This window comes from Balaenoptera physalus (genome assembly GCF_965194825.1).
Source record: "Balaenoptera physalus genome assembly, chromosome: 17".
NCBI classification, from domain to species: Eukaryota; Metazoa; Chordata; class Mammalia; order Artiodactyla; family Balaenopteridae; genus Balaenoptera; species Balaenoptera physalus.
In genome coordinates, this window is record NC_138895.1 from 57,697,195 (window position 1) to 57,714,158 (window position 16,964).

Sequence of the window (16,964 nt, forward strand, 5' to 3'; positions counted from 1 at the left end):
AAAAAAACGCAATATCTGAGAAGTACAACAGAGCAAAGCATAATAAAATGAGGTATGCTTGTATTGACAAATTTAGGCTTTTTGGAACACCAGCCATGGTTAGATTTATACTATAGTGGTACCTTGTACAGTGCTGTTGGAAGCTCAATCCAGGTGCCAGTTTCTATAGCTACCATCTTCTTCCCAACCACCAGTCTTCACCCAGGAATAGTTACTGCCCTGGCCAGAGTCATGTGCATATCAAAACTGAGGAATTCAGATGCTGAATCTTAAGTTGTCAGTTCTAAAATACCACCTCAATTAAGCATGTTACTAAAAAAAGAGCCAAGAGTCAACTAGAGGATACTTCTCAACACAGGGTTGCCATAAACCTTCAATTTGTAAAAAGTGCAATATCTGCGAAGTGCAATAAAGTAAAGCACAATAAAACGAGGTATGCCTGTAATCTCTCAGGAATAAGGAAAGATGACCTAAAGGGTGGAATCAAGAGCCCAGAGGGCAGAAGAAAGAACCAAGAGCCAGGGAGAAACACTTCCAAATAAGAGTAGGGTTGAGTCTTACTTGAGAAACTTCCAACATTTTGCCTGGCTAGATTTTGGAATTGCTTTGGACCTGTCACCCCTGTGTACCTTCCATATTCCCCCTTTTTGTACGGAAATGTGTACCGTGATAATCCTATGCTTATTCCATCATGTTATATTGGATATACTGGTGCAGATAACTAGTCTTTTAGTTCACAGGGCTACAGATCAAGAGCAGCTGTACCCAAGGAGCTGTCCTTAAAGGATCCTCATCTACACCTGGACAAGATTTAGGTGATGATATACTTGCCTTTGAGTGAATGCTATATTAGAATATGACGTTAAGAGACCTTTGCAGGGTACCTATTTTGCATGTGAGAAGGCCACAAATCATTGGGAACAATGGGTATGCCAGTGTCCCCAATGCCCATATCAGTGGCTATGATAGCCAGGTACCAAAGTGGCACCCTTTGATCCCTGCCTTCTTTTATTCACAGCCTTATGTCTTCCCCACTCACAATGTACTAGGGTGGGTCTGTGTGACCAACAGAATATAGCAGAAATAACAGTATATCACTACCAAGATCTAGTTATAGAAAACATTACAATTTCCATCTTGGTCACTTCTGTTCTCCCCACAACCCTCTTCAGATCACTCACTCTAAGGGAAGGCAGTTGCCATGTCATGAGCAACCTTATGAAGGGGCTCACATGGTTAGAAGCTGAGGTTTCCTGCCAACAACCACGTGAGTGAGCTTGTAAGTAGATCCTGAAGCCCCTGTCAAGCTTCAGATGACTACAGCCCAGGACAACACCTTGAGTACAACCTTAAGAAATATCCTGAACCCAAACCACCAAGCTAAATGCCTTTCAAATTCCCGACCCACAAAAGTATGAGATAATAAATGTTTCTGTTTTAAATCACTAAGTTTTGGGATAACTGGTTATATAGCAACAGATAACTAATAAACATATTTTAAACATTAAGACACTTGTTGCAGGTTAAGAATGGAAAAAATTTAATATAAATACTAATCACAAGAAAGCTGTTGTGGTTACACTAATATCAAACAGAGTATGTTTCATGACAAGGAGTATTAGCCAGAGATAAAAACAGGCATTTCATAATGACAAAAGGGTCAGTTCATCTAGGGAACAAAAAAAAAAAATCTTAAATATGTATGCTCCTAATATTACACAGCTTCAAAATACTTGAATTAAGACTGACAAGACTAAAAATTAAAAGGAGAAACTTTAAAATTCACAATTACAGTTGAAGATTGTAACCCTCCTCACCTGGAAACTGTAATAAGTAGAGAGAAAGACAAAAGGGATATTAAAAATTCAACTAATTGAGAGGAGGCAGAGCTGCAGCCGCAAACTCTGCTGACTCGGTGGCAACCATGAGGACCACCTGCCCCTGTGAATTCAGAGGCTCAAGAGTGTCAAATGTTAGGTGGAGACAAGATGGCAGAGTAGAAGGATGTAAGCTCACCTCCTCTCACAAAAACACCAAAATAACTAACTGCTGAACAACCATCAACAAAAAACCACTGGAACCTACCAAAAACGATATCCTGCATCCAAAGACAAAGAAGAAGGCACAACGAGATGGGGGCAGACAGCAGAAGCAAGAAGAACTACAACCCTGCGGCCTACAGAATGGAAACCACAATCACAGGAAGTTAGATAAAATGAGACAGCAGAGGAATATGTCCCAGACAAAGGAACAAGATAAAACCCCAGAAGAACAACTAAGTGAAGTGGAGACAGTCAATCTACCCAAAAAAGAATTCAGAATAATGACAGTAAAGATGATTCAAGATATCAGAAAAAGAATGGAGGCACAGACCAAGAAGATACAAGAAATGTTTACCAAAGAGCTAGAAAATATAAAGAACAGAGACGAACAATACAATAACTGAAATTAAAAATACAATAGAAGTAATCTGTAGCAGGATAAATGAGGCAGAAGAACGGATATGTGAGCTTGAAGATGGAACAGTGGAAATCACTGCCACAGACCAGAATAAAGAAAAATTGAGGACAGTCTAACAGAACTATGGGACAATATTAAACTCACAAACATTTGCATTATAGGGGTCCCAAAAGGAGAAGAGAGAAAAACAACCTGAGAAAATCTTTGAAGAGTAATATCTGGAAACTTCACTAACATGGGAAAGGAAACAGTCACCCAAGTCCAGGAAGCACAGAGAGTCCCAGGCAGGATAAACCCAAGGAGGAACATACTGAGACACATAATAAACTGACAAAAATTAAAGAAAAAAAATTAAAAGCAACAAGGGAAAAGCAACAAATAACGTACAAGAGAACTCCCATAAGGTTATCAGCTGATTTCTCAGCAGAAACTCTGCAGGCCAGAAGGGAGTGCCACCATAAAATGATGAAAGGGAAGAACATACAACCAAGAATACTCTACCCAGCAAGGCTCTCATTCAGATTTGACAGAGAAATCAAAAGCTTTACAAACAAGCAAAAGCTAACAGAAGTCAGCACCACCAGACCAGCTTTGCAACAAATGCTGAAGGAACTTCTCTAGGTAGAAAAGAAAAGGCCACAACTAGAAACAATACATTAATAGGATAATACACCATGACCAAGTGGGATTTATCCCACGGATGCAAGGAGTTTTCAATATCTGCAAATCAATCAGTGTGATAAACCAAAATAACAAATTGAAGAATAAAAACCATATGATCATCTCCATAGATGCAGAAAAAGCTTTTGACAAAATTCAACATCCATTTATGATTAAAAACTCTCCAGAAAGTGGGCATAGAGGGAACATGCCTCAACATAATAAAGCCCATAAATGACAAACCTACAGCTAATATCATACCCAATGGTGAAAAGCTGAAAGAATTTCCTCTAAGATCAGGAACAAGACAAGGATGTCCACTCTTTCCACTTCTATTCAACATAGTTTTGGAAGTCCTAGCCATGGCAATCAGAAAAAAAAAAGAAATAAAAGAAATCCAAATTGGAAAAGAAGAAGTAAAACTGTCACTGTTTGCAGATGACATGATACTATACATAGAAAATTCTAAAGATGCTACCAGAAAACTACTAGAGCTCATCCATGAATTCGGTAAAGTTGCAGGATACAAAATTAATACACAGAAATCTGTTGCATTTCTATACACTAACAAAGAAAGATCGGAAAGAGAAATTAAAGAAACAATACCACTTACCTTTGCATCAAAAAGAATAAAATACCTAGGAATATACCTACCTAAGGAGATAAAAGACCTGTACTCAGAAAACTATGACACTGATGAAAGAAACTGAAGATGGCACAAACAGATGGAAAGATATACCATGTTCTTGGATTGGAAGAATCAATATTGTCAAAATGGCTATACTACCCAAGGCAATCTACAGATTCAGTGCAATCCTACCAAATTACCAATGGCATTTTTCACAGAACTAGAACAAAAAAAATCTTAAAATTTGTATGGAGACACAAACGACCCCGAGTAGCCAAAGCAATCTTGAGAAAGAAAAACGGAGCTGGAGGAATCAGGCTCCCTGACTTCAGACTACACTACAAAGCTACAGTCATCAAAACAGTAATGGTACTGGCACAAAAACAGAAATATAGATCAATGGAACAAGACAGAAAGCCCAGAAATAAACCCACGCACCTATGGTCAATTAATCCACAACAAAGGAGACAAGAATATACAATGGAAAAAAGACAGTCTCTTCAATAAGTGGTGCTGGGAAAACTGGACAGCTACATGTAAAAGAATGAAATCAGAACATTCTTTAACACCATACACAAAAATAAACTCAAAATGGATTGAAGACCTAAATGTAAGACTGGATACTATAAAACTCTTAGAGGAAAACATAGGCAGAACACTCTTTGACATAAACTGCAGCAATATCTTTTTCAATACATCTCCTAGAGTAATGGAAATAAAAACAGAAATAAACAAATGGGACCTAATTAAACTCAAAGACTTTTGCACAGCAAAGGAAACCATAAACAAAACGAAACGACAGCCCAGAGAATGGGAGCAAATATTTGCAAATGATGCAACCGACAAGGGATTAATCTCCAAAATTTACAAACAGCTCATGTGGCTCAATATCAAAAAAACAAACAACCCAATCAAAAAATGGGCAGAAGATCTAAACAGACATTTGTCCAAAGAAGACATACAGAGAATTCCCTGGTGGTACAGTGGTTAGGACTTGGCACTTCCACTGCTGGGGGCCTGGGTTCAATCTGTGGTCAGGAAACTAAGATCCCACAAGCCATGCGGTGCAGCCAAAAAAGAAAAAAAAAAAGAAGACATCCAGATGGCTAAGAGGCACATGAAAAGATGCTCAACATCGCTAGTTATTAGAGAAATACAAGTCAAACTACAATGAGGTATCACCTCACACCAGTCAGGATGGCCATCATCAAAAAGTCTACAAATAATAAATGCTGTAGAGAGTGTGGAGAAAAGAGAGCCCTCCTACACTGCTGGTGGGAATGTAAGTTGGTATAGCCACTATGAAGAACAGTATGGAGGTTCCTTAAAAAACTAAAAATAGAGCTACCGTATGATCCAGCAATCCCACTTTCCTGGGTATATCCAGAGAAAACCATGGTTCGAAAGGATACATGCACCCTAATGTTCATTGCAGTGTTGTTTACAATAGCCAAGATATGGAAGCAACCTAAATGTCCACTGACAGATGAATGGATAAAGAAAATGTGGTACATATACACAACGGAATATTACTCACCCATTAAAAAGAATGAAATGCCATTTGCAGCAACATGGATGGACCTGGGGATTATCATACTAAGTGAAGTAAGTCAGACACAGAAAGACAAATATCATATGATATCACTTATATGTGGAATCTAAAAAAATGATACAAGTGAACTTATTTACAAAACAGAAACAGACTCACAGACTTAGAAAACAAACTTATGGTTACCAAAGGGGAAAGGTGGGGGGGAGGGATAAATTGGGAGTTTGGGATTAACATATACACACTACTATATTTAAAATAGATAACCAACAAGGACCTACTGTATAGCACAGGGAACTCTACTCAATATTCTATAATAACCTAAAAGGGAAAAGAATTTGAAAAAGAATAGACACATGTATATGTGTAACTGAATCACTTTGCTGTGCACCTAAAACTAACACAAAACACTGAAAATCAACTATACACCAATATAAAATAAAAATTAAAAAAAAAAAAACCTCAGCTATTGAACCTAATACAACTTGACCTAACACAAATTGAGGTCACCCAACCACAGCATATACATATTCTCAAGTATATATGGAAAAAATACCTACAGAGACTGTGTATGTACTAGGCTATAAACAATTTTGCATAAATTTAAAAAGACTGGTTATCCCTAACCACAATGAAGTTAAGTGAGAAATCAGTTTAAGAAAAAACCAACCGGTATACACACACATATCACAAAAAACCCTACATAGTTGGAAATTAAAACACCACCTTATAAATAAGCATGGGTCAAAGAAGAAATCTCAAAGGATATTAGAAAATATGTTAAGCTGAAATAAAATGAAATATATGGAATGAAGGTTAAGTGATACTTTGATGAAAATTTATAGCTCTAAATGCATTTATCAGAGGAGAGGTGCTACAAATCAATTACCTATGTTTCCACCTAAGAAACTAGAAAAAGAGGAGTAAATTAAACCCATAATTAGTAAATAGAGGGGCCATTACTACAATCCTACAAACATTAAAAAGACAATGAGAGAGTATTTTGGAGGACTTCTGCAATAATTCAACAACTTGGATGGAATGGATTAGTATCTTGAAGATCAACAACGATCAACACAAGCTAAAGAAGAAAGAGAAAATCGGAATGGCTCTGTATCTACTAACAAAGCTAAATTCGTAATTAAAACCCTTCCCACAAAAAAACTCCAGGCACAGGTAATTTCAGTGATAAATTTTACCAAACATTTAAGGAGCAAATAATACCTACCCTATACAAACTCTTTCAGAAAATAAACCTCTCAATTCATATTATGAGGACAGCATTACTGTTATCTAAAGAAGAAATTACAGGAAAACCATAGATTAATATCCCTTATGAATATAGAAAGAAAAATCCTTAAAATGCTCATGTTACAATTTTTTAATTAAATGATAAAACTGAACATATTAACAGAATAAAGAAGAAAATCCATATAATCAAGCAAATGCCCAAGAAAGCACTTAAATTCAACACACATTCATGATTAAAAAGATAAAAATCTCAGCAGACTAGACTATAAGTGAGTTCCTCAACCTAACATACGTAAACCCTAGAATTAACGTCATATTTGATGGTAAACCACTCAATCCTTCTTCCTAAGACTAGGAATAAGACAAGGATTTCTGCTCCCATCAATGAAATTCAACGCTGCATCTGATGTCCTACCTAGTACAATAAGACAAGACAAAGAAATAAAAGGTGTACTGACTGAAAAGAAATGTTAACTATCTTAATTCACAGGCATTATCCTGTACATAAACATATTGACGTATCTACAAAAAAGCACTGGAAAAAGAGAATTTATAAGTTACAATATAAAGTCACTCAACCTTATTTCTATGTAAAAGACAAAACAAATTGGAACTTAAAAAAATATACTAATTACAATAGCTTCCAAAATATGAAATACTGGTGTTAAACTTAACACTAAAAGCTTCAAAATATTGCTAGGAAACATTAAGGGAAACCTAAATAAACAAGAGACATACAATGTTCATGAATGACACAACTCAATATTATTAAGATATCAATTCTCCTCAAGTTGACCTACAAATTAAACACAATCCCAATGACAATCCCAGCAGATGTTTTTGTACAAATTGAAAAGCTGATTGTAAAGTTTTTACAAAAACAAAACCAATTTAGGAAAATAAAAACAAAGATCAAGACTAACCCTATCTGAAATCAAGACTCACTACCATAGCTACAGAATCAAGCCAGTATAGTACTGTCTAAAGAAGGGATCAGCAAACTTTTACTCAAAGGGCCAGATGGTAAATATTTCAGGCCTAAAGGCCATATGGTCTCTGTTAAAACTATTCAACTCTCTTGATGTAGTATATAAGAAGCCACAGACAATATACAAATAAATGTCTATGGTTGTGTTCCAATAAAACTTTACCAATCAGGTGGCTGTAGGTAACCAGTACGGTTACTGACCCTGTTCCAGATATGAACCATTTGTCAAACACGTGTATTACAAATATCTTCTCCTCACTGCAAGTTTCCTTTTTCACTCTCATAATGGCATCTTTTGATAAACAGATGTTTTTAATGTTTTTAATTTTGATCCAACTGAACATCTTTTTTTTACAGTTAGTGTTTTATATGCCCTGTTCAAATAATCTCTACCTGCTCCAATGCCGCAAAAATGTCTGTTTTCCTCTATATGCTTTATTAATTTACTGTTTCATGTTTAGACATGCAATCCATCTATAATTGATTTTTGCATATGGTGTGATGTAAATGTCAATAAGTTATTTTTCCTATGGATATCTAACAGACTAAGAGCCATTTATTTTGACCATCTTTTTCCCCACTATATTGTAGTATTATCCTTGTCACAGATCAGGCTAATTGTATTCCTGTGTTAGGCTTATTGTCCACAATAACAAACAAACTACATTTATTGTCAAGTATCTATAAATTGACAATAATAAATTATTGTCAAGTATCTATAAATTCCCAGATAAGGGAATTTCCCTTATCTGGTGTGTGAGGGGCAATCGTCCTGGGAAAACGGCTGCTGAATAAAGAAAGAAAAGAGCCATAGGTTGTCTGATAAAAGGTCTTCCAACTGGGATTGTCACTTAGGATAGTTTCTGAAAATATCCTTGTCCTTTAAGATTCTAGATGAAAGTTTATTAAATATTCTATCTAAAACAAAAACTTCTAGGAAGAGTTTCTTCCTGTAGAGATGCTCAGTATATATGAACTCATATTCTAAGAAAAAATTCTGTCAGTCAAGTAACAATCTCATTGATATCTCAAGGGAAAGGCTAAATTCTAGTGGATTGAGGGCTTGATAACTGTGTAGAAACTTTAAGAATCAAGAAATATGTGATATGCAACTAAAATTATCTTTCCTTTCAGAGAACAGAAGGTAAAAATGGAATTGAAGACTACTTCAAATAGGTCCATCACAGGTAATGTCAATAATAACCATTGGCAACAAATAATTGACATTATCCATTATATTCTCATAATCCTGAAAGAAACTGAAGTGCTTTCAGTTGAATCACACTCATTATGACACCAGTATTACTGTGATACCTGAACATTAACTTGCAGGGAGACAATTATCCTAAGGACTCTTTCATTTCCGCACATCTTTCTAGCAGAAGCACTAATGTGTTCTAGACTACTACTTCAAGGTGTTTTTAGAGCAAACAACTGTGAAAGGTAAACTGTCTCCCTCCAGAGCAAAAGGCAGGCTTTTTTTACTGTCCAGTAGCATGAACATAATCTCTCTCTCCTGAGCAAGGTCAGCCAAGCTTTCTGGTCATCTCCATATTACACTGTGGGAATTGGGGCACAGGGAATTGGTCCAAATGTTGATACTCTAGCTAATATTACTGCTGTCAGTAATAAACTGTCCTTTGTTTCTGACCCAAGAGTCTCATGTCTTTTACCAGCATCTATGAAACTATGGTAGGCTAACTTGCTAGTTTATGGGAAAGTTAAAAATCTCAAACGCACTGCGATTTTGGAGATAAAGATGGGATGCTGATAGAGACATGGCTCTCTTAAAGAAAAAATATGAGGGCCTTATGGTTCAATTTATACAATTTGAGGTAAGTCTGTGGGTACTGGTAGCAAATATGCTGACCAAATTGTATGGCCAATCAGGCAACAAATGGTCCTCTATTTTACTGCCTGGTAATTAGGAAGACTTGGGGAGAGGGGTGCAGACTGCTTCCAGGGAAGATGGTTCATAGACAGCTGCCTGAATGGTGCTCTGGTTGTTTCTAACTCTTCCGGAAGAGAATACCTCCTCACCAACCTAATGGTGAGCCTCAGGTCCATCCCATAGTAACAACTAGCACTAGGATTTGTCTCCTCCCACTTTCAGGCACTGTTACAGAGATATATACCTACTCTGAGCATGAAGGCAGGGAAATGATTACATAGCTTCATTTCTAATATAGTCAAATTTGATATAATCAAGTAAATTATAAATTCAGTACCTCAAGGAGCTTAAAAGCTTGAGAACCACTGATTTAGATACTTTCTAAATGTATTTCCTTCCTCTATAAACTCTGATCCTATTCTTAATATCTTTTTGAAAGAATTAGTATACTGAATACATGCCATTTCTACTACCTTTCTTAGTGACATTAACCTAAAAGAATTATTTCCTGTTTGTACTTCCTCTGCTTACTGTCTCAGTGAGTTTATAAGTCACAAATATTCTTTTCAGCTGTTTCATTCTCATGTTTTAAGCAGTAAATGACGAATACCACCTGATCTGCAAAATTCACTGTAATTTTTTAAAAACATCCTATCATCTTTTGATTGTTCAAGGCTATATTTAATTTGATCTCTATAGATCAGTGTTGTCTGGAAGTAATAAAATGCAAGGCAAATACATAATTTTAAGTTTTCTAGCAGCCACATTAAAAAGTAAAGAGAAATGGGATGTATTCATTTTAATAAATGTATTTTACTTAACCAAACATAACCAATTATCATTTCAACATGAACATTCATATAAAGTCATTATTAATAATATATTTCACATTCTTTTTTTCATGCTAAGTTTTCAAAATCTGGTTGTGTATTTTACACTTACAGCACATCTCAAACAAACTAGCCACATTTCAAGTGCTCAAAAGCTATGTGGCTAGTGACTAATATTTTGGATAATACAGCTCTAGATAAAAGCAAAAATAATTCATCTTCAACTGTATCTAAATTCTGATTTCAGTTTTGCACCTCAGTGATCACATCTTATTACTTTTCTTCTTAGCTTCTGAAATTTAATATTTCTCTTTTATTCTGCTGCTACATATATTCATTTAACATTTTACTTTCCAAATGCCAGATTCTAACCCTAATTTACATTTCTTTCAGGGAATTTTTTATTTTGGAAAATCTGTCATTTACAATATAGAGTTCTGACCTTTTTGTTACAGTATTTTTTTTTTCTTCTAAATTAAGGACATATACTGACCTTTCCATGTACAGGTAATTTCCAATTGTCCAAAGTCATGACAAATGAAATCAAGAAGATAAATCTGAAGTAAACATTGCAGAAAGGAGTACAAATTACCCATATAGTACTATCTGATGCCTAAAATGGATGTACCACTGAATATCCACAATATTGGAGCCTCCTTCATTCCCTTCCCCAATGACATGCCAACTGGTATCCTCTTAGGTACACCAAGAAACTATTTTTGAACAAGCTACATTTGACCAGACAGACCTTGACTTTCATACAATACACTGACTTACCAAATCTGTCTTTTTTATTTTTACTTTTTAAATTATTATTATTTTTTTGGCCGCACCGCACAACATGTGGGATCTTAGTTCCCCGACCAGGGATCGAACCTGTGCCCCCTTCAATGGATCTCCAGGGAAGTCCCCAAATCTGTCTTCAGAAAGAAGATGGACTTAGTACTTAATTGTTGTTCCAGTTATTACCATTCCACTTATTCCCAAACATCAATGTTTATTGCATTTTTACTTCACTGAATCTTTGCCTATATTCATAAAAAAATGACTAATGATAGAAAAATCAAAGTGCTTATCATTATAAAAAGAAACTTTGGCCTCAAATTTAACTCAATTGAGATACTGGTTCAAGATAGCAATATAGAAAGATACTGAACTCACCTCCTCCCATGAAGGAGGGGCAAGCATCTAATTCAACACACATCTAGGAGCCTACTGAAACATACTTCAGGGAGAGGAAGTAAGTGCCATCTTTTGCACTCTTCCTCTGCCTCACTTCAGAGCACCAGTAATCTCCCAGAGGGAACCTTGTACACACATCTAGTGCCCCAGTTTTCACATCTGGTGCTCTGGTTTTTGTGGCTTCTGCCCAGGGGATGCTCACAGATTGCCTGGTTCTGGTAGCCAGTAGGGCTTGCATTCCTGGTGCCATGGGACTATAGCAATTAGAGACAGTTCCTGGCTGACTACCACTACAGGGCTCAACGGAGATGGCAGACCGAAACACACCCCCAGTCTTTCTGTGAAAAAACCCTCTCCGCTTGTCCTAAAGCTTCAGAGTAGTGGTAGGCTTCTGGTGTGACACATACCTAGAGGCCTACTGAGGTGCTGCTCTCTGTGGACGGAGGCCAGTGATTGCCATCTTTGCACATTCCCTCTGCCTTACTCTAAGTCACTGGTATCTCCAGGAAAGGAGCTTGCATACTCATCTGGTGCCCCAATTTTTGCGACTGTCGCCCAGGGTATACCTCTAGATCATCTGGCTCTGGTGGACAGTGGGACTGACTTATGTTTGCGTTCCCACAGGACTGTACATACTTGTGTACTTCAAAACCTGATGCCTGAGGGTCTGGCTTCCAACCAGCCTGAATTCAGGTGCTGACTGAGATCGTCCATTTTGGGACACTAACAGGTCTTGGCACACCCTCAACTACTGGGAGCCAAAAAAAAAAAAAAAAGCTGCTTGGACAATCACAAAGTCTGAGAGGCAACTAAGAACTAGGAGCAGAGTTGAACAATAAGGTTCATCTCCTATATAAGACCACGTCTTTAACTGGGAGAGATGGCTATTTTATTTAACGGATAGAAACCAACACAGCAAGTCAAGGAAAATGAAGAAACAGAGGAATATCTTTCAAAGGAAGCAATAAGATAAAACCTCAAAAAGAGACGTTAATGAAACAGAGATAAGTGGTTTAACTGATAAAGAGTTCAAAATAATGGTTATAAAGATGCCCACTGAGCTTGGGAGAAGAATGAACAAAGTGAGAACTTCAACAAAGCTTAGAAAAATATAAGAGAGTATATATTTATATAAGTATATAAGAAGTATCAACTTCTTCCTCTAAGGAGCTAGAGGCCTCAGAGAATAAGATGTTTCCACCACTCCACCAGGGTCAGCCAGATCTGGTTTGGCACTGCCTGTGACTAAGGTTAAATTTACTAAATTCTAGGATTTAGTCAGCAGATGGGGCTTTTGTACCCTAATTTGTAAATAATAAATGTTTTATTTTGGCCCCCTTCTGTTATTCCTTGGTTTTAATTTTTAGTATGCTTAAACATAGCAAATAAAGAGAAGTACCATTAACTAGACGCCTCTCAGTGACCAACATTAAACTACTTGACCAATACTACTTAGTAGTGCTATACTAAAATGAACTGAAATTCTCAGAGAAGCTAAGCTTAAACAATAACATTTTACAACATCTAAGATCAGGTGTCTTCTCTATAAAAGTTAGGCAGGAAACAGTACCTAAAAGTTATAGCTCCTAAGACTATAACTTTAGGAAGAAAGGCCAGATTCTTCAAGAATAAATAATCTACAGTTAGTCAGATTGAAGAGTCTTTCATCAGTCACACTTAAGAGTGATTTTCTAAAATCTAACCCAAGGCAGTAAGAGTAATTGTGTAATGGCTCTTCACTCACAATTAAGGGAGTTATCTGTGGGATTATGTCAGAACTAAACAATATCTAAGAAGCAAAATGCCTAAAAACATCTAACGACTTTGATCATCTGGGCTTTGGATCAATGCCCAGATTGCATAAAATAATATGACCAAGAACTTTGTTTACTCTTTAGTTAGAAGAGTGATTGACAAAGAAGGGAAACATAAAAGTGTATGCAAATTTCTTGAGATCCAAGATGCACCTGAAACAATTTTTATTTCTATGACTGTCACCAAGAGATCAGTCTAAAAATATGTTTTTAAGCAGTTATCCGAATCAGAACCTTTGGTGGGTGTTAGGTACACTGTGGTAAGCAAAATGTCATCTCTGTGCTTTTTAGAAATTATTGGAGTTAGTTAGTTATAGGAGAGCAAAGCAGATGCAGAAATTAATCATAAGAGTAAGTAATTTTGGTACAAGCTTGAATGACACCTCTTTCTACCCACTGGTCTTATGCCATCCCACCTCATTTGTCTACATAGGTATAATCAAAGAAATGCTCATTTTTATAACACCTTTGAGTATTGTAATACCCAGCCATTAGTTTAAAAAATGTTAAGTATCCAAAAAAAGTTAGGAAAGGACAGTGAGTGAGAGGAAAGTTAGATATTAAGTTGTTATATATTACAGGCACAAATACACATAGAAAAACTGCACAGAAAAAAAGCCCACTGAAAGATATCAATATGCAGTAGTGCCAAACATACAACATTGTTTAATTAGGGATGATGGTATAAAAAGATGGTTACTTTAGGGAGTGAAGAAATGTACGTCACAGCCAGTAACTGACAATCAAGCTGTCTTTGCAAAACAGTATTTAGTCAATCAATTATCATCTCATCTGAATAACTTTTATTTATTCACAAATTTTTAGAAATATCATTATCAAGAACTTATCTTTGCAAAACAGTATTTAGTCAATCAATTATCATCTCATCTGAATAACTTTTATTTATTCACAAATTTTTAGAAATATCATTATCAAGAACTTACCACATGAGTAGTTTTTAATGTACTGCCATCAAATCTGCATAAACTGGAGCTCTCTTCAAAGAAAATATCACATTCTTCTAACTCTTGAGCATTACAAGGAGGTTTACCTTTATCTGGATTTGGATTCTTAGACCATAAGAGAAAATAAATAACAACAAGAGAATGAATTTCTTCATACTCAACGATGTTAAGATTACAGCAATAATTAAACATTAAATTTCAGACTCATGACCAATAAAAACTTAAAAACAGACACAAAAAAGATAGAATGATGGAATCAACAGAAAAAGATATGAAAACAGCTATTATAAACTTGTTCTATATACTCAGAGATGTAAAGAAAAACAAACACATTGAGAAATATGGAAGATATAAAAAAGAATTAAACTGAAATTCTAGATATGAAAATACAATATCTGAAATGGAAAACACAATATTAGATGGGATTGACAGCTGATTAGACATTGCAGAAGAAAAGACAACCAGTGAGTTGGAGTCTATCTAAAATGTAACAGTCTATCTAAAATAGTAATAGAGTCTATCTAAAAATGAAGCACAGAGAAGACAAAAAATAAAAACACACACAAAAGATGAGAACCCTAGTGACCTGTGGAACAATATCAAATGGTCTAACATATGAGTATTTGGAAGAATGCAAGAAGAATGGAAAAAATTTTGAAGAAATAATGGCAATTTTTTTTCACATTTGATGAAAACTATAATCCTACAGATTAAAGAAGGTCAAAGAACCCCAAGCATAGCAAACATTAAGAAAAAAAAAAAACCACAGCAAGTCACATTACAATGAAATTGCTGAAAATGAGAAAAATGAAATTATTCTCTAAGTAATAAAGAGAAAATCTTAAAAGTGGTTACAGGAGGGAAAAATCACATTACTGACAGAGGAACAAAATTACAAATGACAGCTGACTTCTCATCAGAAACTACACAAGCCAGAAAACAATGGAGTATATTTGAAGTTCTGAAAGGGAAAAAAACCCTGTCAGCACTGACTTACACCCTTAATAAAAATAGCTTTAAAAGAAGGAAGACATGTATTTTTGCAGACAAGGAAGACATGTATTTCTGCAGACAAACAAAAGCTGAAAGAATTTATCCAGCAGAACTACATTGCAAGAAATGACAAAAGAAGTTCTTCAGCCAGGAAAAAAATGACACCAGATGGCAATCTGAATCAACACAAAGAAATGTAAAAAAGAGGAAATGACAAATATTTGGATCAATATAAGGCTTTTTCACCCTGCATTTTTAATCTCTTTAGAAGAAAACTGACTGACTAAAGTTAAAATGATAACATATCATGAAGTTTATAACATAGAAATAAAATGACAAGAATAACAAAAAGGATGGAATGGAAATATACTGTAAAGTTCTTAAGTTATGAGTTAAGTGATATATTTTGAGGATAGATGGTGATAAGGTGAAGATGTATACTATAAACTCTAGAACCACTAAACACACACACAAATATCTACCCAAACAAAAACACAGAGGTATAGTTAAAAATATGCCAAAAGTAGAGATAAATGGAATCGTTAAAGTAATTTGTTCACTGTTTGAATGCAAAAATCACTGTTTGGTCTTATATCCCTCAAAGAGTAAAAAAGGATCACTTAAATGATAAATTATACATTCACATGCATATAACAGAAATACAATTCTATAACAACTGATAAAATGTCCACACAACTAGTTTGCCAAAATGCAGTCATGTTACTGAGAACCTAATGAAAGGACCAGAGAGTCTGTGAAACTAAATGTCTGGAAGTTACAGACATTATCAATCTGTCCATTTTCCAGCTGGGATATGGAGCCAGCTAGCTGTGGTTGTCTTCTCCTTTCTAAGTATCAATGAAACAATTCTGGTTGCAGCGGCTGGCTGAGAAGGCAATTCCAGCAATTAGCTGGGGCCATTTTGTCACAGTGTCTCAAGAAGATATATACATCCAGCAGAAAAGAAAGCACCCTCCCCACTCCTCCCTCCCTTCTCCTTTCAATTATCCATATGTTAGAGATGGGAGGGCAAAAATTAAAAGCTAAGGACTATCAAAGCAGCCAGTACTTAACAGGACAAGATTACAGAGAAAAAGGAATAGCAAGGAGAACCCAAGACTATGCTGCTTTCCTAGAGTTATCTGCTATTTCAAGCTGAGCTGAAAAAGACGAGTGGGAAGCAGAGGATAAGGGGCTAAAAAGCTGAGTTTTGATAATTATCAAAGTGCTTGGGAGACAAAAATTAGAGATCAAGGCCCACACAGGAGGAGAAACCCTGGTAAACATTCCAGACTTTCAGTTGAGATTCATGAAAAGTTCCGCCCTAGGAGTAAGAACAAACAAAGAATAAACCAGCCATGCAAAAAACTGAAATCCAGCATCAAATCAAATCAATCAGTAACGGGATTAAGAAAACAGGCAGAAAATTTTGGGGATGCAGCTAATGTAGTATTTAGAAGGAAGTGTATAGCATTACATGCTTTCATTAGAAAAGGAGAAAGGTCAAAAATCAATCATCTAAGCTTTCACCTTCAAAAAAGACCAAAATAAATCTAAAGCAAGCAAAAGAGAGAAATAAATGTAATAATAGAAATGAATGAAATTGGAAACTGAAAAAAAAGGAAAAATAAAGTCAATAGAAACAGATGCCCCAAATAATCCTGTAACTATTAAAGAAATTAAATTCATGGTTTAAAACCTTCAAAAAAGAAAACTCCAGTCCAGATAGTTTCACTGGCAACGTCTATCAAAC

At 35.7% G+C, this 16,964-nt stretch overlaps 1 protein-coding gene across 2 annotated transcripts in view; it reads right to left on the minus strand.

Annotated features, from left to right (window-relative positions):
* Window positions 1–16,964, minus strand: part of NUDCD1 (NudC domain containing 1) — a 92,520-nt gene that overhangs the window by 22,951 nt on the left and 52,605 nt on the right. Inside the window, exon 8 of one of the 2 annotated variants that reach the window (XM_082434310.1) lies at window positions 14,198–14,323. The exons of the other annotated variant lie outside the window; for it this stretch is intronic. Within the exon in view, the coding sequence (XP_082290436.1) occupies window positions 14,198–14,323 (126 nt within the window). The remainder of the gene's footprint in view (window positions 1–14,197; window positions 14,324–16,964) is intronic. 2 annotated transcript variants of the gene reach the window in all.